General features: G+C 38.8%; 1 protein-coding gene across 5 annotated transcripts; it reads right to left on the bottom strand.

Moving 5' to 3' along the window:
* Positions 1-359: 359 nt before the first annotated feature.
* Positions 360-25837, bottom strand: LOC113067216 (protein fantom). 5 transcript variants are annotated; one of them, XM_026239539.1, is made up of 26 exons: positions 25455-25837; positions 24856-24948; positions 24619-24763; positions 24210-24511; positions 21188-21293; positions 20947-21090; positions 20759-20864; positions 16583-16729; positions 16094-16167; positions 15834-15973; positions 15096-15202; positions 12427-12477; positions 12143-12322; positions 11776-11893; positions 11238-11690; positions 10990-11129; positions 10549-10906; positions 9167-9387; positions 8968-9057; positions 8720-8791; positions 8475-8625; positions 5868-5938; positions 4601-4787; positions 3364-3448; positions 1602-1738; positions 360-1196 (listed from the first exon to the last, which is right to left on the bottom strand). In XM_026239539.1, exons 2-26 carry the CDS (start codon positions 24941-24943, stop codon positions 1072-1074), a joined length of 3798 nt encoding a protein of 1265 aa, XP_026095324.1. In that variant the 5' UTR covers positions 24944-24948; positions 25455-25837; the 3' UTR covers positions 360-1071. The 5 variants fall into 5 exon arrangements, with proteins under 5 accessions (XP_026095324.1, XP_026095320.1, XP_026095323.1 ...); XM_026239535.1 differs by lacking the exon at positions 25455-25837 and adding an exon at positions 25323-25434; XM_026239538.1 differs by lacking the exon at positions 25455-25837 and adding an exon at positions 25402-25422.
* Between the last annotated feature and the right edge of the window lie 241 nt (positions 25838-26078).

The following is a 26078-nucleotide window of genomic DNA, read 5'->3' as shown; positions in this document are numbered from 1 at the left end:
CTGCCCTGGACTATATATCATTGATTCCCTTGGTTTTAGCAAACTCTCTAGTGATCTTCTTGTGTGTTCAGTAGAAGAAAGTAATACAAGTTTATAATAATGTGAAGTTTTCATTTTTTTAAGCAATCCCTTTAAATGACCTCAATTTTGGTATGGAACAACACTTTTCATCATCCAATCAATTTCCAATGTTTTTTTCTTGTTACGTTTCCTTACTTGGAAGTTACACGAAATTTAAATGGCCTAAAAATCATTTCTCAACTTTTAAGTATATATATATATATATATATATATATATATATATATTTATTTATTTTATTTATTTATTTTTTTTTTTAAAAGAAAATCATAGAACCAAATTGCATAACACTAAAACTCTTTAATACATTACTCTGAAATGTTGAAAAATATAAAACATTTACAAATATCTGTTTATAAGGCTGTCTAAAAAGGTACATTCAAAATAAAGCATCTGCCTCTCTACAAAATATACTAAATAATCTGAATTGTGCTCTCATATGCAGACATGTAAAGAAAATATCAAATGATCTGCAGTGCAGATAACAGTAACATTTCACACTCGATCGCACACACCACAGCAGAAGAAGTGTCTACGCGAGCGCCACAGCTCGACATGCGTGAAAATCTGCATTAGCATTTTAAAGAGCTTGATTTAATCCCATTAAATCCAGTTAGATTTCATTTCGCACCTTCAATAAAATATCGCCGCCTTCCACAGCGCTGCCTAACGAGGCTTAACAGCCTTTTCATTAAGCAAAGTTATTAAAGGTCTAAACATCAGCACTCCACCAAACGCAACACTGGAGGCCATAAAGAGAAACATTAGGATTTGATTTCACACCGTAAGGGATCAAAGCTGCGTGATGGCGCTTACATTAAGGACTGTTTGTTCCCATATGTTATACTGCCTGAAGTGTTTAAAACCAAACGGACCGCCCCATGCATTATTACATTTAACTTCGTTTTGGTGAATCTAATTAAAAACTAAAATGATTCAAGGAACATTTCACATTCCACAGTTGTAAAAAGTAAATCGTTGGTTTTGGTCAATTAAGCAAGTGTAGTTAGAGTTTGATCACGCTCTGGATCTTTCATGATGGATGTTAGAGCCTCCAGAGCTTCAACGGTCACAACTAGATGGCCAACAACTTCACTGCTGTCCTGAACGTCCACAACTACAGGGAGGGACAGAAAAAAAAACACAGAACGTTTTTATAGTCAGCAGATGGCACTTTCCATTAATAGGATACAAATTGTCCTTTCATTGCATAAAAAAGGCATGAATATCGTGTTCTTCAGAAAAAGAACTATTGCATATGTTTGATAAACATGTTTAAGAAATGTACAAATTTAAGCACATTACATATCTGTGCCCCATCGACATTTTCAGAGGTTAAACATCTCTTTTCAATGATACTTTGTTGAAAACAGTGTTCCAGGTCCTATTTAACATCCTATTTGTTGAAATGACCAAGTTTCCCAAGATTTGAGATCACATAAATAATCACCACTGTAATATTCACACTAAACTGAAAACTTTTGGGACTGGAATTTTGTCATGCCAAGTAAAACATACTTACCGTTGAGGCTGACGTCCTTCATGTCTCTGTGTTTCTCCATGATATCGAGAATACGCAGGTAGGCCACGCCCACATCCTCACACTCCTCGTCCTGCTCCTCTTCTTCAGGAGGGTCACTCACCACCGTGAACTTTATGCTGTCACAGCCAATGAAAGAGTCAGTGTAGTATACAGGTCCTTCTCAAAAAATGTGCATATTGTGGTAAAAGTTCATTATTTTCCATAATGTAATGATAAAAATTTAACTATCATATATTTTAGATTCATTGCACACCAACTGAAATATTTCAGGACTTTTATTGTTTTAATACTGATGATTTTGGCATACAACTCATGAAAACTCAAAATTCCTATTTCAAAAAATTAGCATATCATGAAAAGGTTCTCTAAACGAGCTATTAACCTAATCATTTGAATCAACTAACTCTAAACAACTGCAAAAGATTCCTGAGGCTTTTAAAAACTCAGCCTGGTTCATTACTAAAACCACAATCATGGGTAAGACTGCCGACCTGACTACTGTCCAGAAGGCCATCATTGACACCCTCAAGCGAGAGGGTAAGACACAGAAAGAAATTTCTGAATGAAGAGGCTGTTCCCAGAGTGCTGTATCAAGGCACCTCAGTGGGAAGTCTGTGGGAAGGAAAAAGTGTGGCAAAAAAACGGTGCACAACGAGAAGCGGTGACCGGACCCTGAGGAAGATTGCGGAGAAGGACCGATCCCAGACCTTGGGGGAGCTGCGGAAGCAGTGGACTGAGTCTGGAGTAGAAACATCCAGAGCCACCGTGCACAGGCGTGTGCAGGAAATGGGCTTCAGAGAAGCAGCACTGGACTGTTGCTCAGTGGTCCAAAGTACTTTTTTTGGATGAAATCAAATTTTGCATGTCATTCGGAAATCAAGGTGCCAGAGTCTGGAGGAAGACTGGGGAGAAGGAAATGCCAAAATGCCTGAAGTCCAGTGTCAAGTACCCAGAGTCAGTGATGGTCTAGGGTGCCATGTCAGCTGCTGGTGTTGGTCCACTGTGTTTTATCAAGGGCAGGGTCAATGCAGCTATCTATCAGGAGATTTTGGAGCACTTCATGCTTCCATCTGCTGAAAAGCTTTATGGAGATGAAGATTTCGTTTTTCAGCACGACCTGGCACCTGCTCACAGTGCCAAAACCACTGGTAAATGGTTTACTGATCATGGTATTACTGTGCTCCACTGGCCTGCCAACTCTCCTGACCTGAACCCCATAGAGAATCTGTGGGATATTGTGAAGAGAAAGTTGAGAGACGCAAGACCCAACACTCTGGATGAGCTGAAGGCTGCTATCGAAGCATCCTGGGCCTCCATAACACCTCAGCAGTGCCACAGGCTGATTGCCTCCATGCCACGCCACATTGAAGCAGTCATTTCTGCAAAAGGATTCCAGACCAAGTATTGAGTGCATAACTGAACATAATTATTTGAAGGTTGACTTTTTTGTATTAAAAACACTTTTCTTTTATTGGTCGGATGAAATATGCTAATTTTGGGGGGTTTTCATGAGCTGTATGCCAAAATCATCAGTATTAAAACAATAAAAGACCTGAAATATTTCAGTTGGTGTTCAATGAATCTAAAATATATGAAAATTTAATTTTTATCAGTACATTATGGAAAATAATGAACTTTTATCACAATATGCTAATTTTTTGAGAAGGACCTGTATGCTACAACTATATACTTTACATGACAAATTAATAAGCAAATGATTATAGATGGGAAAGAGTCTCACTGCTCTAGTTGTCTGTTCCGACCCTCCAGCACTGTCCTCAGAGTTTGCCGTCTGAGCTGGTTACTCTCCTTATCCACATGGATCACTGTCACAACATTGTATGTTGTTTAGGTCCCTTTCTTTATTTTGATGAATTACTAATGAAGATTATGTTTATTTGGCATTGTTTAGTAAAATAATACAGGGACAAAAAACATTTATGAGGCCAAGCAAAGTATTAAACAGTATAAAATTCAAAGTGGTGGGCAGTCAACATGGCTGATAAACGTACTTTGGATTACCCCAGTGTTTCTCAACCCTATTTGAGAAATTGCACCCCCCCCCCCACCAATATCTGACCCATTCGTTTCAGAGTTGCTACTAATGATCTGGTGATTTGATTCAGATACGGTTGATTAGGAAAAGTTAAAAAATGTGCAATGTTGAGGTGCCTCAAAGAACAGGGTTGGGAAACACTGGATTACCCAAGTAATCTAAATGGAGCAGAGTCATGACTTTAAATCAGGGTCTCCAACCCTGCTCCTGGAGACTCCAATCCCAAACAAACACACCTGAACCATCTAATCAAGGTGTTCAGGGCTACTTGATAATTGCAGGCAAGTGTGTCGGAGCAGATTTGGAACTTAAGTCTCCAGGATGGTAGCTAGATTGGAGATCCCTTCTTTAGATCAAGCTATCCAAGTAATCTAGTTGGCCAGCAACTGAAACCACTTTTTATTGAGCTTGGCATTAAACCCGAGGAAAACCCTGCTCCTGGAGGGCCAACATCCTGCAGAGTTGGAAGATTCAAGAAGACTTTGCTAGTTCAGGTGTGTTTGAAAGGGATTGGAGCTAAACTCTGCAGGACAGTTACTCTTCAGGAGCAAGACTGAAGACCCCTGTTGTAGACCAGTGGTTCCCAGTCTGGGTACTGGAGAACCCCCAACATGGCACATTTTACGCCTCCCTAATCAAGACTCCAAGACCTCAAATATTTGTAACAGATAACAGACACATCCAGGGTCTCCAGGACCAGGAACCACTGTTGTAGACCAAAGCAGAAAAGTGTAACTTTGGGTCTATGGTGGCTCTAGAAGGTTTGAGGTGTAGACCCCAAAATTTAGAGTCTTCCTAATCAATGCAACGATTCTCACAACTTTTACTATAAGGCTCAATACACTGCTATATACTTTAATAGAAAAAGTAAAACAATTACAATGGTTGGTTTTTCATGCAAATTAGTTTGAATGTTGTTCACCATTGCTGAAGTTGTAGGAGACGCTGTGTCCAGGCAGAGGTTTCTTTAGAGACAGTGGGGTCTCGACTGATGGCAGGCCCAGGAAAGAGTACTCCACAAACAGTCGGACAATCGCACCGTCTTCCGCCACTCTTGATCCTGGCTTCAGACTCATTGAAACGATCTCCACACGAATGCACTCGGACGGCTGGTGAAGCAAAGCATCACATGACCTGATCACAACTGACACCTCACACCAGCTGACATGGTGAGACTCGCTCTGAATCTTCAGGGACTCTCTACATCTGACAGGACACCAGCAAAAAATAGTCCACCATTTCAAAACTATCTCTCTTTCCTGATGAAGACATGTAACCTACAGTTATAATGATGGGGGTTTGAGATGCTTTGTCAATCCGTGTATCATTTGATTTAATCAGTCAAACATGCCGTCCACATTGCTGGAGTGTTTAGGCCATGAAGTTTGTGCGGACAGTAGTTGTTAGATCTCTGTTTCTTTTCACAATCCTCTTAAAACAAAACGTGAGCGAACACTAAGCTGACCATTGAAATCTCTGAATGTACATCACCCTGTTCATACAGATGTGTGTTCATTTGTGATTGGTACTTGATTAATTAAAGTTTGGGATCAGTATGATTGTTAATATTCTTTAATAAGTCTCTTACGCTTATCAAGGCTAATAAGTTAAAAAGTTTAAAAAGATCAGCATTTAATTCAAATATAAATCTATTGTAACAATGCAGTTCTTTGCTATCACTTTTAATCCATTTAACATAATCCCTGCTGAATAAAAGTATTCCATTCTTGAAAACAAATGCAGACCCAGAATTTTGAGTGGTAGTGTGAATATATATTGTTACAAAGATAATCATTGATAATAAATCAGCATATTAGACCGATTTCTGAAAGATCATGTGTCACTAAAGACTGGTGTAATGATCACAGCAATAAACTGCAATTTAACGTGTATTAAAAGTATAAAGTATAAGAAAGAAAGAAAAAAAAGAGCTTTCTGATCTCAGATTTTATTTTCTTATTATTTTTAAATGAGTAGACATGTTAAAAAGAAAAGTTAAGCTAAAAATCTATTTCTGTTTATCTGTAGTGTCTTGCATATATATATATATATATATATATATATATATATATATATATATATACACAGCACAACACAAATATGAGAAAATATATTTCATATATTGGTCAAGCACAGAAAAACACTGTTCAGTTGTCAAACACACTCAGATGCAAAGTGATACAACACACCTGTTTTTTATGCTGTGAGCTCTGAGCAGGAACAATGCAGTCATCGCTATCATCATCCTCACCCTGTATGTCTGCAGAGACAACAGAGCAATCTTTATTATGCTCACTTGATAGTACAGAATGTAAAGCACTAGAGGATCATTGGTAGTGGTTGACCGATATATCGCCACAACCGATAATGGATAAACCATATGCTCACTTTTTTCAAACCAACTCGTCTAGATACTCCAACTCCTCTTTTATTAATCTACTTAATCATTAATTTATTTGTTTATTCACAAAGTTATTTAATATTTATTCAATGTTATTATCAAAGGAAATGTTAATTATTTTCCATCATTTTGCAATTTACTGACAAAGACAAACACTTTTTTTTGAAGATTTCTCTGGCTACTGTCCATACACGGTGTCATCATTTGTACAACCCAACTATTTTACACGTATAATGTGAACACATAAATCATGCTCGACAATCAGACTGTATAGTGTGTCTCTAGAACCACTGCTGGCCATCAAATCATTAATTATTCAAGATCTAAACCTACTTTTGCAAACTAGTCCTAGGTTTTTGTTTAATCTAAACCAAACCACTGCAGTTAAATTCTCTGGAGTCTCTACGTAAAAATGATCAAAAAAATAAAAATAAAAATGATAGAACTTTTGCATTTTAACAAGTGTAACATTTCTAAACAAACATGCAAAGTTATATGCAGATTTGACCATGGGTGGCGCTATAACCACCAAAGTCAAAGTTAATGTCACCATAAATGTTAATAAACATCATATTTCTTTGGTAAATTACCTGGAATTGACCAAAATGCTCTTTTTAATAACTAATTAAACTTGTTACAGGCTTGCTAAATAATATGTTTTTTCATACCTGCTCAAATGCCTTAAAGTCCTCAAACCCCGATATATTTTTAAATATTTATTTATTCGTGAAAAATACTGTCATAGGATAACAGAATCAAGAAGTTGTCACCTAAAGTGTAAGTAAGTTTATTTGACACATTTTTAATCCATTTTCAAATTATTTCAAATTTCCTTAATATTAATAAAAAAAATAATATATATATATATATATATATATATATATATATATATATATATATATATATATATATATATATATTATTAAGTACTGTGTGTATATATACCAGCTTTATCTCAGCTATCAGTCACCCTGCTATCAACAAACCAATATCAGTTGACCACTAATCATTAGATGGATAACTCCTGGCCTGGTTTCATATGGAAGGTGTTTGTGAAGGGTTTGGGTTGTTTATTTATTTGTCATCCATCTCTCGCTTTGGTCTCAAGTGGCCCGCAGCAGGTAAGAGAGAGACATTAGACAGGAACACTTTAAAGACTGCCTCTTGGCCAAGGTCAACACACATTAACATCTATGTTGTGGGATGTCAACAGAAAAAAAACACATCAGATTATTGGCAGCACCAAATGAAATATTAATGACAATAGCACAGCTGCTTCCTCATATGAAACTGAATACTACCGCACAGCACTAAGTATTGGTTCACCAAAACATTCATATGTGGCTCTACTGAATACAAGTTCTGAGGGCCGAAGCACAGGGGCCTTCCTGCCCACAATAACACAAACAAAACATAAACTTTATTTGTTTATATACTAGAAGCACTTTAAGTTTGTGGTAACACGGAATCTAATTAGAGTTTAAATTAAACACTGAACTTAAAGCTTTCATAAAAATGAAGTCGCATTTCGTCAGTAAAGCCGGTTCCCTGATTAGCGGTAAATTGCCATCACCTGCTTTTAAATGTAGCGGCATTTAATAGACAGAGCCGTAGTTCACTGACAAGCTACGCAATAAATTTAATCTGTCTATTAAATGCCGCTCCATTTGAAAGCAGGTGATGGCGATTTACCATTAATCACAGAACCAGATTTACTGACTAAATGCGCATGATCATATCATTAGATATATCGCCCAGCCCTTTTTTGAGTTATAGTCAAGCTGCTCTTTTCCATACAATGAAACTGAATTGTGGCAAAATGCTCCAGTGCTTGAAATATGATATAATATTCAAACGCAAATGAGCTTTTATAATGAAAGAGTGCAAGATTTTTTGCAAATAAGAAAATTTTGTCCATCTGCATTGACTTTATTTCTTTTTTTAAGAAAAGATCAGTATGAACATTTTCTAAGAAAAAAAATATTATGCGTTTTACACAAAAAAGTGCGGGTTTAGAATTATGTAAAGCTGATAAAATATTATAAAACAAAAAAATATATATAAAATAAATAAATGAATAAATAACATTTTAGCACAAAACTTGTTTAAATATCATAGCCTGGCATGCTTAGACAAAACAAATACTAATGGATAAAATGAAAACATTATTTCTGACTTAATTATTTTCTATTATTTTCATTATTTTCTATTTTAGTTTTACTTGGAAATGTAAAAAAATAAAATAAAATAAAAATTATAGCCTGAATGCACTGTAAGGCGCTTTGGATACAAGCGTCTGCTAAATGCATAAATGTAAAATGTATAACCTTACCAATGTAAAATTATGTTTTAAGCTTTAAAAGGATTTTATTTCCGTAACTCTAAACAGACACACCTGCTAGTGGCTCCTGCAGCTCCTCAGAGATCTCCGACTCGTCAGACTGAGAGCTGGCGGTGATCACCTGACCCTCGGAGAAATGAGACTCTTCCTCATCCTCTTCCTCACTGATCGCAGTGGCCTCCCCTGCTTCCATCACTAGGACACTCTGAGGAACACAGCGTCACATATTGTTCATTCCTGAACTTTATCGTCTATTATATTCCTATTAAACTGTAAATTTCACAGTATAATGAGTGTACCTTTGGTGCAGGGGTCAAAGTTGATTTCGGCTCTTCATCATCACCTTCATCAGAGGCTGTAGTCTGGTCCATCTTGTGATTATTAATACAAACATGCAAAATACATCACCAAAACACCACATCCAGAAGTGCACGCATGGTACAGGAGAATACTCAGGGTTAATTAATGCCTTAATGTGAGCAACAGTATTAGCAATGCTTGACTTAGCAAACACCATTAATTAAACCAGAGCAGACTTTTCTTTTACCTTTCTTTCAAGCTCTGTAACATCCACGAACGAAACTCTTTTAGCAGTTGATTTTGGTAGCGTTCGCTGCCTTGGTTTGGGCATTGGAGCCTATAGCATGAAGAACAAGAACAAATACATATACTCTACATTGACAAAACAGCAAAATGCATTCAGCAGTGATTTATGTATGGACTGGGATGTTTTTGGGACACATTACCTCAGACATAGTGGGCTGAGGTATTAGTGGAGGGTCTCTGGTCATCGGTTGTGTCTCTGTGTGGGTCTTCTCCTTGTTTTGGGATGTCTGTCTGTCCGGTGTCGTGGTCTGTAGTGTGGTGATAGCCGAGGATGTTGGAGGAAGGTACGGGAACTTCCATTTCAAAGTCACACTGATTTGGCCGCTCGGACGTCCCTCAGGGTCTGTGAGCTCAAACATACCTAAAAAAAAGATACAAATCACAATACAAAAATCTATTTTAAAAGGTGTCTTCATGTCGAAATAAATAAAACTAATCTTAATCAGCAGTCTTGTCGTATATAAACATCTCTATAACAAGATAAACTTGCCTAAATGCCTGTTCACACCAAGGATAACTATAAAGATTTAGATAAAGGTATAGATCTAAAAATCCACACCACAACTATGACGATAAAGGCACAGAGAACGGTATAACCACTGACAGCCAATCAGATGCAGTAACGAGCTGGAGTATTTAAAGCGGCAGACGTGCGTGGGCCCAGAATAAAGAGACGATATCGTTCGCTGGTGTGGACACTAATATCGTTATCGTTCTTGGTGTGAACTGGCATTAAGAAGCAATTGCATAGGCTAGTGTTTTTTTAGAAAATCATCTTGAATTTATTTATTTATTTTTATTGTTCCATTTGGACAATTTTTACCCAACCTGTTTTAAATAGAAACCTCAATAAATATATTATTCTTCTACTGCATATTTTTATATTTTTTGCAGTGTTCCTAAACAAACACTTAATATTTTTTTGCTTTTTTGACACAATCTGTATTGTAAAAAACACAAATGAAATAAAGGTGACTTGACTTGAAATAAAAATGCAATAAATAAAAAACAATGCACATAATATAAAATATTTTATGTATTTATTCATTCAGAACATTTAGCTCAAAATATTTCCTTAATATTAATGTTATCCTTGTTTTACAAATTCTAAGAATTCTTAAAAAATGTAAATTAACTCCATGAAATAGATTAATAAACATCTTTTTTATAAATAAATACTAGTGCTGTACAATTAATGGCGATTAATCACATCCAAAATAAAAGTTTTTGTTTACATAATATATGTGTGTGTACGGTATATATATATATATATATATATATATATATATATATATATATATATATATATATACATGCATGTGTGTATTTATATATACATAATAAATATACACAGTACACACATATGTTATGTTAACAAATTTGTTTTTATTTTGGATGCGATTAATCATTGCCCAGCACTAATAAATACATAAATACTTTATTTTCCATTTTATTGGGCCTTTAACACTGAAAAAATCAATCAAATTCCATCAGTAGAATTGTTGCGAGTGTTTGTCCTCACCAGTGATGGTTTTATCGTGAGCCAGCGAGATGAGCGGTACTCTGGCCTTCCCCAGATACAGCTGGTTCTCAACATCCAAATCATCAAACACATAAAACACCAGAGCCTCTGACCTCAGGAGCGCATCCAGGTCAGAGTTCATGGCCACCGGGAAGACCATGTGATCTTCGAACTGCGGCTCATTGGTGGAGGATATGATTGGAGTATCATGGTCAGGGAAGTGGTAGAGTTTGTAGATGATGTAGGGGCTGGGTTGGGTGTGAGGACCTCTGGATCTGAGATCACAGCAGGAGTGTATGGTGATGTTTAGTTCATTTAGATCGCCATCCATCAATGATGGGGAACTAGGGACCAAAGCCTGAAGAATAAACCAGAAAGATCAAGTAATTCTAGCATGTTTGAAACAGGAAATGGTGCCCTAGATGGGGTTGTAAACAGTACCTGGCTGTCCCTCATGCTTGTGTTGAGGTAACCAAGTGCTTTGACTCTCTCCTTATAAAGGCGAATGGCTTGTTCCATAGGAACCCTGAGTTTGAGCCAGTACTCTAGAGCACCGAACACCTGGATCTCATCTGTAACACCTACAAACAGATGGAAACCACTTTACTGAAAGCTTCAGGGTCTGTCCCAGTTTAAATCACTTTCTACTTTCATTAATTCTTCAAAAAAATAAAGGTTTCAGGGCTCACCAACTAACTGAATGGTGCCAAACACCTTCCCGTCTCGTTCCAGCAGCTGATTCAACCTGAGCTGACCAGCAGCCACCGTGCGGAAGCTCAGACCCTCAGCGAGCTGAACCTCCACCGTAACTGAGCTGCTGTGGAGATAGTTCAAGAAGAGGTCGTCCACCCTCACCAGATACTGAGACGTGAGGCTGTACGCTGGATGGGTACCACGAACCACAGCCGTGGACTGCAGCTCAAAGTCGTAGAAGGCGTACGTGCAGAAGGTGGACGGATCTTTGTCCTTAAGACTTTCTACAGCTTCGGGAGAGAACTGCGCTTTCCCCAAGTGAATTTCCAGAAGGTTCTCGCCTCGAGCCAAGCGGAGGCTTTCATCAAACTCATCTGTAACATCATCGCTGGTCACATCCGGTCTGAACACATGGGTCTTGGTTCCATATGCAATGTCCTTTAGCTGGGCTGGAAGGACACCGGTAGAATTAGTTTTACTGAACATAACTGCAACACAGGAAATCTGAAGATAAAGTGTTGGATGCAGCTAAACCTTCAAGTTTCTTTATCTTGGCAGCTCTCATGTCCAGAAGCTGAGCCATCTTCTCAGCCTTCATTTCATGTTCAAGTTTCAGATCGTCCATCGCTCGAGTGACCGCTTCAACCTCACCCTACAACAATACAGACTTTTAAAGACATTAGCCATGGTCAAGTGCCAAAAATAGGGTTTCTTTCAAATCTACTGATATTTTCTATTATTTCTGAACATTAAATCACTGTGGTACCTATGAAGATTTTCGAAATACTGACCAGGAATATGTTTTAATGACTGAAGTAAAGAAGGTAAATTGATTATACATTGAGTTCTTGATGACAGATAGTGATGGTTTTCTAAGGTCTGTTAGTCTATCAGTGCGAACCTGATAGTCTTTATTGATCTTGTGTTGGATGATGAGCATGTTCCTTGTCTTCTCCAGCTCTTGGATGGTCTCAGCATGAGAGGCCTGCAGTTCCCTCAAAGATCGCTCCACATCCACTTTCACATCTTCCTCCACCTTCTCCAGAAACCCAAGCTCTCCACTCTTCTGACTCCTACGAACCTAAACGTCATTTATAACAAATTACTGACCCACCAAATCATTTGACCAGTAGTGTATGTTAGTTAGTCATCTAGTCATTTGTAAAACAGATGTTCAGAGTGTACCTTTATAAGCATGAGGGCTTCACTGAGTTCAGCTGCATCTATTTCACTTTCCTTTAAAACACAGTATAAGATTTAGGCAATAATGGGAAACAAATAAAATCCTCTGTATAGTAAAAGTTGTTTCATGGTCATTTTTTTTTTTGGGTGATCTATTTCTTCAAAGTGCTATGTTTCCTCTCTACTGCTACAAATGGTATAACAGTAATACTCACTCTCTCAAGAAAGTAACTCGTAGTCTTGAACGCAAATGGAGAAAAACTAACCTAGAAGTTTTTAGAATTGCATGGAAAAACAGTATGTCCAGCTATAGACAGGCTCTAAAAACTGCTAGGGCAGAGCATATACACAAACTCATTGAAAATAACCAAAACAATCCTAGGTTTTTATTTAGCACAGTGGCTAAGTTAACAAATTACCAGATGCCACCTGATTCAAATATTCCACCAACGTTTAATAGTAATGACTTTATGAATTTCTTCACTGATAAAATAGATAACATTAGAAATACAATAGCGAATGTAGATTCTACAGCGTCTAACACTTCAGTTTCATCCATCGCACCCAAACATAAACTGCAGTGCTTTACAACCATAGGACAGGAGGAGCTAAATAAACTTATCACTGTATCTAAACCAACAACATGTTTATTAGATCCTGTACCCACTAAATTACTGAAAGAGCTGTTACCTGTAGCAGAAGAAACGCTTCTCAATATCATAAACTCGTCGTTAACTTTAGGACACGTCCCAAAACCATTCAAGCTGGCGGTTATCAAGCCTCTTATTAAGAAACCAAAACTAGATCCTAGTGTACTGGCAAATTATAGGCCTATTTCAAATCTTCCATTTATGTCTAAAATTTTAGAGAAAGTTGTGTCTGCTCAATTGAGCACCTTCCTGCATAAAAATGATATGTATGAAGAATTTCAGTCAGGTTTTAGGCCCCACCATAGCACAGAAACTGCACTTGTTAAAATTACAAATGACCTGCTCCTTGCGTCAGACCAAGGCTGCATCTCATTTCTAGTCTTACTTGATCTTAGTGCTGCGTTCGACACCATAGATCATGACATACTCATAGATCGATTACAAAACTATACAGGTATTCAAGGGTAGGCTCTAAGATGGTTTAGATCCTACCTGTCCGATCGCTACCATTTTGTTTACTTAAATGGGGAGTCATCTCATTTATCATCAGTAAAATATGGAGTGCCACAAGGATCCGTCCTAGGTCCCCTTCTATTTTCAATATATATGTTGCCCCTTGGTAATATTATTAGAAAATACGGAATTAGCTTCCACTGTTATGCTGATGATACTCAGCTATATATCTCAACGAGACCAGATGAAACTTCCCAATTATCTAAGCTAACAGAGTGTGTTAAAAATGTAAAAGATTGGATGACACACAATTTTCTCCAATTAAATTCGGATAAGACCGAGATACTAATTATTGGACCAAAAAACACTACACAGAATCTTGTAGATTACAATCTGCAACTAGACGGATGTACTGTTACTTCCTCTACAGTCAGAAATCTGGGTGTTATATTAGACAGCAATTTGTCTTTTGAAAATCATATTTCCAATGTTACAAAAACTGCATTCTTCCATCTTAGAAACATTGCCAAGCTACGAAACATGTTATCTGTTTCTGATGCAGAAAAGCTAGTTCATGCATTTATGACCTCTAGACTGGACTATTGTAATGCACTTCTAGGTGGTTGTCCTGCTTCTTCAATAAACAAGCTACAGGTAGTCCAAAATGCAGCAGCTAGAGTCCTTATGAGGTCAAGAAAATATGATCATATTACCCCAATTTTACAGTCTCTGCACTGGCTACCTATTAAGTTCCGTATCATTTACAAATTATCATTACTTACCTATAAGGCCCTAAATGGTTTAGCTCCTGCGTACCTAACTAGCCTTCTACCACGCTACAACCCATCACGCACCCTAAGGTCACAAAACGCTGGACTTTTGGTCGTTCCTAGGATAGCAAAGTCCACTAAAGGAGGTAGAGCTTTCTCACATTTGGCTCCCAAACTCTGGAATAGCCTTCCTGATAATGTGCGGGGTTCAGACACACTCTCTCTGTTTAAATCTAGATTAAAAACACATCTTTTTCGCCAAGCATTCGAATAATGTTTCTTTTTTTAATTGTGAGTGTAGTTGCATCTGTTCAAAGTTGCATTTTTATTCATTAGCTTGGGTTAAACTAATTTTACTTTGTTGGATCAGCAGCTATGCTAATGATGTCTGTATTTTGTTTCTATGTTTCGCCACGGGATTTACATCCCGTGGTAACTAGGATTTAAACAAGCTCCAGTCTGGATCCAGAACACCTGAGAAGAGATGATGCTGACCCTCAGAGGACCCCAGATGATGCTAACCTTGAATCAACAAACAGAACTAACAATTATTGCTAAATGTGTGACTGAATCATATAATAACTTAATAATATTGATAGTTCATCGTCTATCTGACTACGTCTTGTATTATTATTATTATTTTTTCTAAAATCCTGTCAAATGTGCACAAACTACTAGCTACTACTAAATATTGTAGAAACATAATTTTCTGTAAAGTTGCTTTGTAACGATTTATTTTGTAAAAAGCGCTATACAAATAAACTTGAATTGAATTGAATTGACAAATATTGCACTTTACCTTGGTGAAGTACTTCATGCGCTCTTTAATTTCATCCAGTTGTTGTTTCTGCTCGAGATAACGCAGCTGAAGTTCCCTGTTTTCTTGCATCAGTTTTTCATTTAAATCTTCAGTTAAAAAAAAAAAAAAACAGTGAGTCTAAGGGGCTGTTTACAAGACAATGGTTTTTGGGGACTGAAAATGCATATTTTTGAAAACGGTTTTCAAAGTGCAGGTTTTTGAAAACAGTACTGTTATTGAGTCAGTGTAAACACCCAATACAGGAATCTGAAAACGGTGACGTCATGCGCATGCAGAGTACGTATTAGTTATGTAGACATGTGCAGTAAATGCCGATTCTAAAGGCAAGTGTGAACAAACATTCACAACACTGTCGGAGTATATGATACTGTTGTTGCTGTTCAAGAGTTTGCTAACGCTTCTTCAGCAAAGTGTGGATTTACTTCATCAATATTACAACCAACAGCGGAAAAGCATCCTATCATATGATCATCACTTCCCTACAGGTACTGTTTACTAACAAGGTGACAGTGCCAACTACTTGCCTGGCATACGTAATACAGCATGATGTTTGTGGATACGTGTAAACGCGAATCATTTTGAAAATGTTGCTGTGTATACATGAACATTTTTTAAACGCAAAGGAAAAAACTTTTCAGTTTTTGACTACATCGTTTTCGTGTAAACATAGTTGAACACACCAGCAGTTTTAAAGCACCTGCGGTCGTGTGTGGTTACCTCTCTCTGTCTTGATCTTATCCAGGATCTGGTTTTTATCACCGAGGTCAGATTTTAATGCCATCTCTAGCTGGGCGACCTGTAGTTTGAGCTGCTGTTCTCTCGTCTTCCATTTCTGCTCCTGACTCACATCAAACGCACTATTACAACAGACAAAAAGAAATTCAGTGATCTGCTCCCCCACAATGCTAGGGATTTGTTTAAACCCTTAATACTAAGCATGAGCAATAACAATATTGATTTTTATTTTATCTTCTCACCTTTTCACTAATTTATCACAGTTTTCCTTGAGCAGGTCTTTCTCCTTCTCCAAATCTTGGATTCTCTCTTGTAACTGAAAAAATCAGAAAATCAACTGGTGAGAGAGAGAGAGAGAGAGAGAGATAGGTAGATAGATACAAAGGTTACATTTTCTACTTGTTCTCGTTACATATTCTACGTAACATTTTAAATTCTATTTTATTTGTATATGTTCTGCTCATATTAATTTTAATTTAAGTTGTAGTGTTTTTATGTGCTTTTGTCATTTTTATTATATTTAAGTATTTCTATATATCATTGATTCATTTTTATTTATGTTTAAATCAATTCAATACTTCATCTTATATTTACAATATTTACATTTTATTTCAGCTTTATTTCAACTGTCAAAGAAAAACTATGTTTAATAGTATTTGTTAACACTGCTGGCTGTGATAATGTTGCCATCATGTGTATAATGTGTATGATGTTTAAGATGGCAGCTGTACCTCTTGTGTGCGTCTCTGGTCCAGAGCTCTGGTCTGAATCTGTGTCTCCAGCTGTAAACTCTTTAATCTCTCCTCCTTCAGCTGTCGGCTCACTTCATCCACCTTCACCAGCGCTGCATCATGACTGGCCTTCAGAGTCTTCATACTCTACAAAAACACATACACTCTACAAAAACTGCAGTTGCTCTTGACATGATCACCAGCAGAGGGCACAATAAATGAGACACAGACGTTGATGTCAATGAATTGTGTTTAAAGGTAGAGACGTAAATTTTTTTATTTTTATTATATTTAGATATTGTAAGATAGTGTTTTATTTAGGTGATTTTATCAAGGTAGGAAAATATCATGTTTTTAAAGGGGTCATATAATTTTGCCAAAAATAACATTATTTGGTGTATTTGGTGTAATGAAATGTGTTTATGTGGTTTAAGGTTCCAAAAATTCATTGGCCAGCTATCCAGTGCGTTGTGATTGGCCGAATACCTCAAGCATGTGGCGGAAATGTTACGCCCCTCACCATACCATGACAGACAAAAACAATGAAACCCATTACAGATGAGCCATTTGTTGCATCCAGTGGGGACAGAATTATGGATTATAATGACTAATACTGTATTCTTACGCGTTGCATTGTATCGCATCACGTAAACATAAAACTATGTCTGCATTTGTGAATGAAGAACAGACAAACAACAAGCGCTACTCTCTCATCGGTTCTCAATTCCAGTCCTCACGTCCCCCAGCTGAACTGTGTTCCCATTGACATGGTCCCTACACAGTGTTCATTACTCCCTACTCCCTGAGCAGGGGGAATCTTTTGAAGTTTACCTCACTTCAGAACATTCATTCACGGATATGTGCTGTGCAAACATCTTCACACAAGTGTGACATTATATACCTTGGTAAATAAATACAATTTAAAATCACGTCTCGTACACTCCAATGCACCTTGAATGGAACATATACATTCGCTTCGAACTGGACTCATGGCAGAACATCCTGTGATGTCCACTTCGCAGGGCACTTACGTCCGAATAGAACAAACGTCTGAAGCCATTAAAGAAACAAATTGTGCAGAGCAGGGGGAGCGAGGACTGGAATTGAGAACCGCTACTCTACACTGCTCAGCTTTTAACACTCTTTGGAGTGTTAAAAGCTGTTCATGAACAGATAAGATCCACAAAGTTGTAAAGACTAAAGTCTCAAACCCAAGATATTCTTTATAAAAAGTTAAAACTCATCCACGCCCTCCTAAAACACCTCATTTAAACACAGCCCCACAGATTTGCATAAGACTGGACAAATGTTTACGCAATAAAAGAAGGCATAACTTTCATTTTCCCTGTAGTATTGTTGATGCCGCCACCATGTTGTGAAGACACTGTGTTTCATTGTGAAAGCAAAATTACTTTCTTTATTCTTGCAGAAGAGGACACAACTAGAAATCAGTGGTTAATAACCCGTTTAATCCCACCGGTCAAAATAGTGACCGTAAAAAAGGTTCCTCTTCAGCAATCGTGTGTAATCAGTCCAATGGATGGACGAGACACCAAAAGCAGGTGACGTCAGAGACCAGGAGGCTTAAAGCATGTGCGGTGAAGCCGGCATTCAACCTTCTGTCATTCAGCAAGCACTCTGAGTGTGTGTGTGTCAGTTGCTATCCGTTTAGGCCGTTTCAGGGAACCGAGTCAACTGCTCTGATGACACCAGAGATCAGTCTCGAGAGGCTGATTCCCTTAGTAGACTATTTGGCATCATGAAAACTACTGCAAAACGTGTCTCAATGGGTCCTGCACACTGTAGTGAGAGGCCACAGAATCCAGTTCGGTTCTCCTCCTCCTCAATTCAATAGGACCTTTCCCACCCTGGTGGGCCCCGAGCAGGCTCTGGTAATGGAACAGAAGTAGACACTCTCTGTGGACGGAGGCCATCAAGGTGGTCTCTCCTCGAGTTGCAGAGTCCTGGTCCTACAGCCGGTACTTCACCATTCCTCATCATAGGAAGTTCCTGAGGTTTGCTTTTGGGGGCAAAAGCCTACCAATACCGGTTCTTCCTATGGCCTTGCACTCTATCCCCACACTTTCACAACTCAACCACATTGATGATAGGTTGATATTAGGTCAATCAGAGCGGATAGCTGTTCGGCATTAAGGTGTCGTTCTTGCTCAAATGAAAGAGCTGGGGTTAAGACTTCACGCCAAGAAAAGTGTGCTTTCTACAGTACAGAGAAGCACTTATCTGGGCGTGGTGTGAGATTCTACAACGATGCAGGCACATATGTCTCCTGCTCAGAGCGAGTTGATCCTTACCGCAGTCACGAGAGTGAGAGAAGGCCGGTCACTCACTGTCAAGCAGTCTCGGAGATTGCTGGGTCTGATGGCAGCTGTGTCCAACGTGAAAACTCTTGGCCTGCTGTACATGAGACCCCTACAGTGGTGCCTCAAGACCAAGGGGTCCTCCCCAAGGGGGAACCTGCTTTGCATGCTAAAGGTCCAACGTGCCTTAGACATGTGGAGGAGACCTTGGTTCTTGTCTTAGGGCCCGATGCTGGGAGCTCGCGACGGACGCGTCCCTCAAAGGTTTGGGTGCGGTCATGAGTGGCCACCCTGCCCGCAGTCTGTGTACACCACAGACCTAAGAGGTCACCATGTGTTGGTACGCACTGACAACACGGTGGTCTCTTATCGACCAAGGGGGTCTGCGCTCACGCCGTTTGTACAAATCCTTGGGTGGTCCCAGGGCAAACTCCTCTTCCCGAGGTGGTCAAGCAGATTGGAGAATGCTTGGCCAGGTTCAGGTGGACCAGTTTGCGACTCAAGAGACATTGCACTGTCCCCTCTGGTTCGCTCTCTGACTCATCCAGCTCAATTGGGGCTGGATGCCATGGTACAGATGTGGCAGAGGCTTCATATGTATGCCTTTTCCCTGATTGCTCTGCTCTGTGGTGGATCAGGATGCTATCCTGAAGCCTTGAGTCCTCTGATCTCCCCTCTCTTGGGGGTCAAGACTCACCCCTTCTGAAGTATGGCCATTGGGTGGTATGTCCCCGATTACTTATCAGGCTCCTGGCTCCTTCTCTCACTTTAGCTGTGCTCTTCCACACTAGGCAGAGATTTGAAAGTCTGGCGGCATGGGCATAGTCGTTTCCAAAGCGTCCTCCGACGAGATGCTGCATCTCAGGGCCATACTTCCTGATTCCTTGAGGAACCATGGTTACAAGCGTAACCTGAGACGTATTCATTTATAAAGCTCTAAAAACCTTACTGATGTTTTAGTGTACTTCCTACAAATATGGAAAAAATAAAGGGTCTCAATTTAATTTGTGCAGCTTCACATGATTAGTGCAAACTGTCACATGACCATAGCAGCTCATTTCCTGTTTGCACCTTGAGAAGATAATGGCTTCATCAAATCTCCAAAACTAAAGTAGTAAAGTGTCTTAACAGTAATATATGACAATAAATTTGTGTACACATGATCTTAACGATGACAAAAGCTTGTACGCATGATATTTAGAGTGTCTAGTATTAATATATGCATTCACATATATTTAGTTTTGTTGAGTGTGGCTATAAAATGAGCAAACATGTTGATGGTCACAATAGTGTGGAATAACATGTTTTTATTTTATCTCCGTGTTCCTATCAATGTTGCATACGTTTTTTATGCACAATAGTAACCCTAGAATGTGATCAAACAGTTTAAAATAGCTGGGCAAAGATATCTAACCAAATACTGGATGAGGACTGTTTCCTGGGAGAGAAGTCCATAATGCTGGTGTACTGACAAATAATGCTGACTCACAGCCTGTAAATACGCTTTCTTATATAAAGAATTTGCCAATGACTATTCAAACGTGAATTTTGAGCACTGTAGCACTTGTTGTTTGTTCCACATAAACACATTTCATTACACAGAATACACAAAATAATGTTCTTTTTTAGCAACTTCATATGACGGCTTTAAATTAAATCTTACTGATCACAAACTTCTGAACAGTAGTATGCAAACACATGCAAGTGTGCTGGATGAAATATAGGTAAAGAGAAAAAGCAAAGAGAGCAAAGAATCCAGGAAAAAGCAAAGAATACGCCCACAATTCTAATAACAGATAAATTATAATTGGCTGAAAAGCAATAATTTGGTGACTGGGGTACTGACGGTCAGTCGTACCTCCTGTTGCTGTAGAAATCTGCCCTCCAGCACTGTGAGTGTGTTTGCTTTCTCAGACAACAGCTTCTGTAGTTTGATCATCTCCACATTATCCTTTATAGTTAACCTGCAAAACACACATTTGTCATGAGTACAAGAGGGTTTCCAGTTCAAACTATGCTGTAGTCATATTTATTTATATGCAGCACCTCTGTCCACTGGCCTGATGCTCTCTCATCTGGAGGAGTGATTCCTCAAACTCTCTCTCTTTCCTCTTCAGTTGATCTCTCAGCATCTCCGCTGATCTCTCCAACTCCTCCATCTGAGCTTGCTGGCTTTCAATTATATTCTCTCTGTTATCAGATAAAACAAGTCAAAAATGTTGAATGTTTTCCAGTTCTGTTGGCAGGTCTGTCAATAGAGATTATGCAACATCTATTGGGCACTCACAGGTTGCGGATTTCAGCACGGGCCTCATCCAGCAGACTATGTCCATAGCGGGGCAACAAACCCTGAGGTGGTTTTGCACTCAAGTCCCCTTCAACAGGCCCAATACCTTTGAAAAAAAAATTCAAACATAATTTAAATCTCTTCATAATTTTCTCCAGTACCAGTATTTGTTTTTACATATTCTAGTAAACACTAAATGGACACAAGAATTTATTAAAACATTCTCACCACCAACAAAGTTCTAGCGATTACTAAATTGGACTAGAATTAATTAATAACACAGAACATAACATAATTTAGATTACAGAATAGGACAGAACAGAATAGAACAGAATATAATATAAATGGCAAAATATAATAGTTTGCATGATAGGACTAGGTGTTATGATCCCAAAATTCAGCACCATTTAGCAACACCAAAGAACATTTTCTCCTTTGCTGTGAGCACAGCGAGACGCAGTAATTGTTACACTATGATTTTGGTTTCATGTCCGTGGTTCTTTTACTCAATACCCAATAATCAGTCATGAAATAACAATTTGTTTAAGCATGACTAGTGAATAATAAGAAAAAGGACTAAGGTGTCCTTAATATGGTAAGATGGATAAATGAAGATGCTTAAATTTCTTCAATGCCGTCATCGGGTGGGGATCGTTGTCGTTTAGATGATAGGTTATGATGTACATGATGTGTACTTCTCTTTCATAGATGTTACGAGTGCGACACCTTATTCAATGTCCATCAGATCCCAGTTTCTGTGCAAACTTTAGCCTGGGTGAAGGATTTCTTTTGTGGAGGTGATGTTGCCAATGACCTTTGTATGGTGTTTCCACCAATGCAACACATCATCAGTTGTGTACCCCAGCCACATCGGGTGTTTTGGCCCTTTATCACAAACACCCTCATTCAAGGCAGGCCCACCCTGGTGTGTGTCACTTTGTTACATGGTCATTTGGCAGCCCACACTATGTCCATTCACTTCAACCAGAGCCAGTGGCTGGTTCTTTTAGTGACAGTGGCCAGTTTACTGACTATCCTCCACTGGACCTGTCCTCTGATGCCCAACGCCTTCTGCAGGCTTATAGTGGAGCTAGCCACAAAGCCCCTGCAGCCCACTTCCACTGGGTACACTGACTGTCCATCCCCGCCCCTCTACCTCAGCTTCCATGTTGGCATATCGCAGCTTCTTCTTGTTAATGGCCTCTTCCCAAGGGACTGTAAGTTGGACTATTATGACGATCCTACTGGAGGTGGATCAGAGAACCAGATCTGGATGCAGATTGGTGACTGCAATTTAAAATGGTAAAGTGAGTCTGTGGATTAAGTCAACTCGTATTCCCCAGTCCCTGGTTATATTCAGCTGGCCTGCGTCAGGGGACAGGCACCTAGACCGCTTTTTTTCCCCTTCCCTAACAAAGGACTGCCACATTTTAGTATCGCCTCAGTTTGCACAGAACCTCGCCAAAGGTGATACGAAAAAAGGTTACTACAGTACCTCCTCTACCACCAGGTGTAACTGTTCCTTTACTGTTGTCTTTTGCCATTTAGATGTTTTTATTCCCAACCCAAGTCCCCCTCTACCATATTTGACTTGCTCGGGGTGTCTGAGGGCTGCCTTTGCATCAGCAACTGCTGTAACTGGATTCCATTTCCTCCCGGTCACCAATGTTGGAGCAGCATCTCTTAAGCAGAGATCACAGGATTCTTCAAGCATTATCTTAGGCCTTTTTTTTGGCACATTTGTACTCCTCCACAAGGCTTGAAATAGGAAGATAGAGAGCTCCATTACCATACAGTCTTATGCTGTGAAGGTATTTTGGTAGCCCAATCCATTTCCTCAACTGTGTACTCACCAGGCTCTCCAGGTGCTTGGTGTGAGATAAAGTGAGTTTGCATATGGAAATTGGCCGTATAAGGAAGCACCACAGCTTCAACTTCCCTGGAAGGGCTGTACCATTGATTCTCTTGAGTCCACTGACTGTCTCTTGCCTGAGTTGTTCCATCAGTTTTGAGTCTTTAAGGTCTGCGGTGTACCAGCGTCCAAGGTTTTTGATGGGCTTTACCATGACCATTGGTATGCGCTCTCCCGCTATAAATAACCTGTCATTAGTAAATTGGTCTCTGACAATGGAGATTCTGCGTGATTTTCCGGGTTTAATCTCCATTGGTGCCCATCTGATGTTTTCCTGGAGCTCATCCAGTAGCCGCTTGGTACATGCTTTAGTCCTTTTGATGGTAGTCAATCCATCTATGCCCAGATTGGAGGGAGCTAAAACCCATTTTTTAAATGTTCCTCTCCAACAACCCAACGGGATGCCCGAATTATGATCTCCACTGTCAAAGTGAATACCAGTGGAGAGATAGTACAACCTGACATTATACCAACCTCCAGCTGTGGCCAGTATGGTAATATTATTGATTATTGTATGATAATAATGCCCATTCTTTATATGGTAAAGAATTACAGTAGAACACAGAATTGTTTTCAGAATCTAAAAGAAAATAGAACATAACTGATAAATCACAGACAAGAATAGATTAGAATTAAAAATAGAACAGAATATAGATATATAACACATAACATGACAGAATAAAGAATAGAATAGAATAATATAATATAAACTGAAATATAATAGAGCAGAATTACTATAGAGCACTTTTTTTGCAGAATAGAAAAGAAAACAGAACATAACAGATAAATTACAGAGGAGAATACAGTAGAATTAAAATAGAACAAAATATAGATATATAGCAGAATTAAATACAATACAGAAAATAATATAGAATAGAATATAATAGAAATAATAAATAAGAATATAGTGAAGAATAGAACAGAACTGCAGAACAGAATAAAATATACATTATAAATCATAGTACAGAATGGAATATGATATAATAACATACAATAAAAGAACAGAATGTGGAATAGGACACATTAAAAATAGAATGTACAGTAGATTACAGAACAGAACAGAACAGAATAGAACAGAATAGAATAGAAATGAGTAGAAATGAATGATACCTGCTTTGGGAGTGTGTGGTCGTGATGATGCCATAGGCATGACGTCTCTGAGTCTGCGGAGGCCAGAGTTGATGCGTGGTTGGATGTGGCTGTAGGGAGTGTGTCTGCGGCTCTGCACCTGCAGCTGCTGTTTGGTTGCTAACAGACGCCGTTTGAGCCCTTCGTTCTGTTTCTCCAGATCCTGAACCTTCTCCTGCAGCTCCTCCATCATCTCCTCCATCTCCACATCTCGACTGCCCACTACACGACCCCCCTCGCTCTGCTTACGGTCCTTAACCAGACGAATCAACTTGGTGGCCATCCTGAAGCACCAAAAACATTTGCAAACGTACTACATTGTTGTTGTTATTGATCCATTCTTGATGAGAATGGGTAATCTACATGTTTAAAATCGAATGATTGATCAAACCTGCGGATCTTGTCTTCTTGTTTGCATGTATGTTGTTTAAGCGTGAGGTTTTCATCCTGCAGCCGTAGAAATTTGTCCTCCAGCTCCTCCCTGCTGAATTTAGACACGTTCTGTCTCTCTCTGACATTCTGAGACAGTAGGGCCTCTGAAACAGTTTCAAACAGGATTGTTCATTTACCTGCCCTTAACTTAAGCAACTGCTGTCAATTATAATAATACTTTTGTTTAAATACCGACCAGGCAATGTAGCGGCTCCATTTGGGCTGACAGTGATGTCTTTCACAGGAATATCGCCAGCTGTCTCATCAGCACGAGCAAACATCATTCAGACTGAAATCAAACAAATCCCACAGCAAATACACACGTGAAGAACATTGAAAGTATGAATTATAGTAATTTATTTTAGTAAAACTTAACTTTAAACACTAAAGAATACAACGTATCACCATGTTTATTTTAGACATGTATTATGGTATTAATTTCATAAGTAAATATTAACACAAATAAATATGGTAAACATTTAGCACCATGTTATGTATCAATGTAGCAAGGCATTACCATCTGATACTTGTGTAACGTTACTTGATACCTTCATTGATACTGATATCAGAATTACATTCTCAAGTCCTTTGTATCGGAAATGCAGAAACGTTATCTCGGAAATACAAACTAAAATTAGAATTAAACCCAAAAAACAACGTTACCGTAGACGAACGTATAAGCACTCAGGGTACTTTAAACCTTTCACAAGACAAAAATATTTAAATCCAAACACGATCTCACCGATTCAAAAGCATCACACAGACCACAGCGACTGTTGCTAACAAACAACTCACCCACTTCCGCTTCAACTGACTCCACTTCCGGCAACTGGCTCATGGGAAATTGAGTTTTTACGGCGTGACGTATTCGCGTGCCTAGAACTGCGCTCAAAAAACATCTGTTGCGTCTACTTTTAAATGCTAGTGTAAAGTAACCATTCGTTCCCTTCACGACAATATGTCACCCATTCGTCTGAATGCCAGAACAAATCTTGCAGGGAATAGCGGCGTAATGTGCTTAGACAGTATACAGTAGAGAAAACAGACTATTGAACAAAACACAGCAACGGTCTGATTTACTCTTTGACCTATATTAAAATTGTATCGAAAAGCTGAAATGCAGGCTGTCGGGTTTAGAGTCTTAAAACAGCCATTTATGAGTTAAGTCAAGGGGAAATGGCATATTGAAGTCAGAAAGTGGGCGGGACCTCCACTTCCGTGTGACAGGCTCTACGCACAGATCGGCATTCGCTTTTATACTTACGTCAGAAACTCGTCGTAAGTTCTCATTCCGTCTGCATCGACACGAGCTCAGCGTAACTCAAGTAAGGCAGACGCCAGCTGTCAGTCAAAGGACATTTAAATGGCTACACCGTGCAAGAACTGTACAGTCGCTCGCGCTGTCATGAAATAAATAAC

Source organism: Carassius auratus, chromosome 50 (genome assembly GCF_003368295.1).
Source record: "Carassius auratus strain Wakin chromosome 50, ASM336829v1, whole genome shotgun sequence".
NCBI classification, from domain to species: domain Eukaryota; kingdom Metazoa; phylum Chordata; class Actinopteri; order Cypriniformes; family Cyprinidae; genus Carassius; species Carassius auratus.
This window is presented reverse-complemented; position numbering and strand designations above follow the sequence as displayed.

Bases quoted from the DNA above. Each gene is read 5' to 3' on its own strand.
- LOC113067216 (XM_026239539.1), bottom strand. From the start codon at position 24,943: ATGATGTTTGCTCGTGCTGATGAGACAGCTGGCGATATTCCTGTGAAA. The intron at 12,478-15,095 runs GTAAAGTGCAAT...TGTGTTTTAAAG, and splicing joins GCATGAAGTACTTCACCAAG to GAAAGTGAAATAGATGCAGC. The intron at 11,894-12,142 runs GTTCGCACTGAT...GTATTGTTGTAG, and splicing joins AGATCAATAAAGACTATCAG to GGTGAGGTTGAAGCGGTCAC.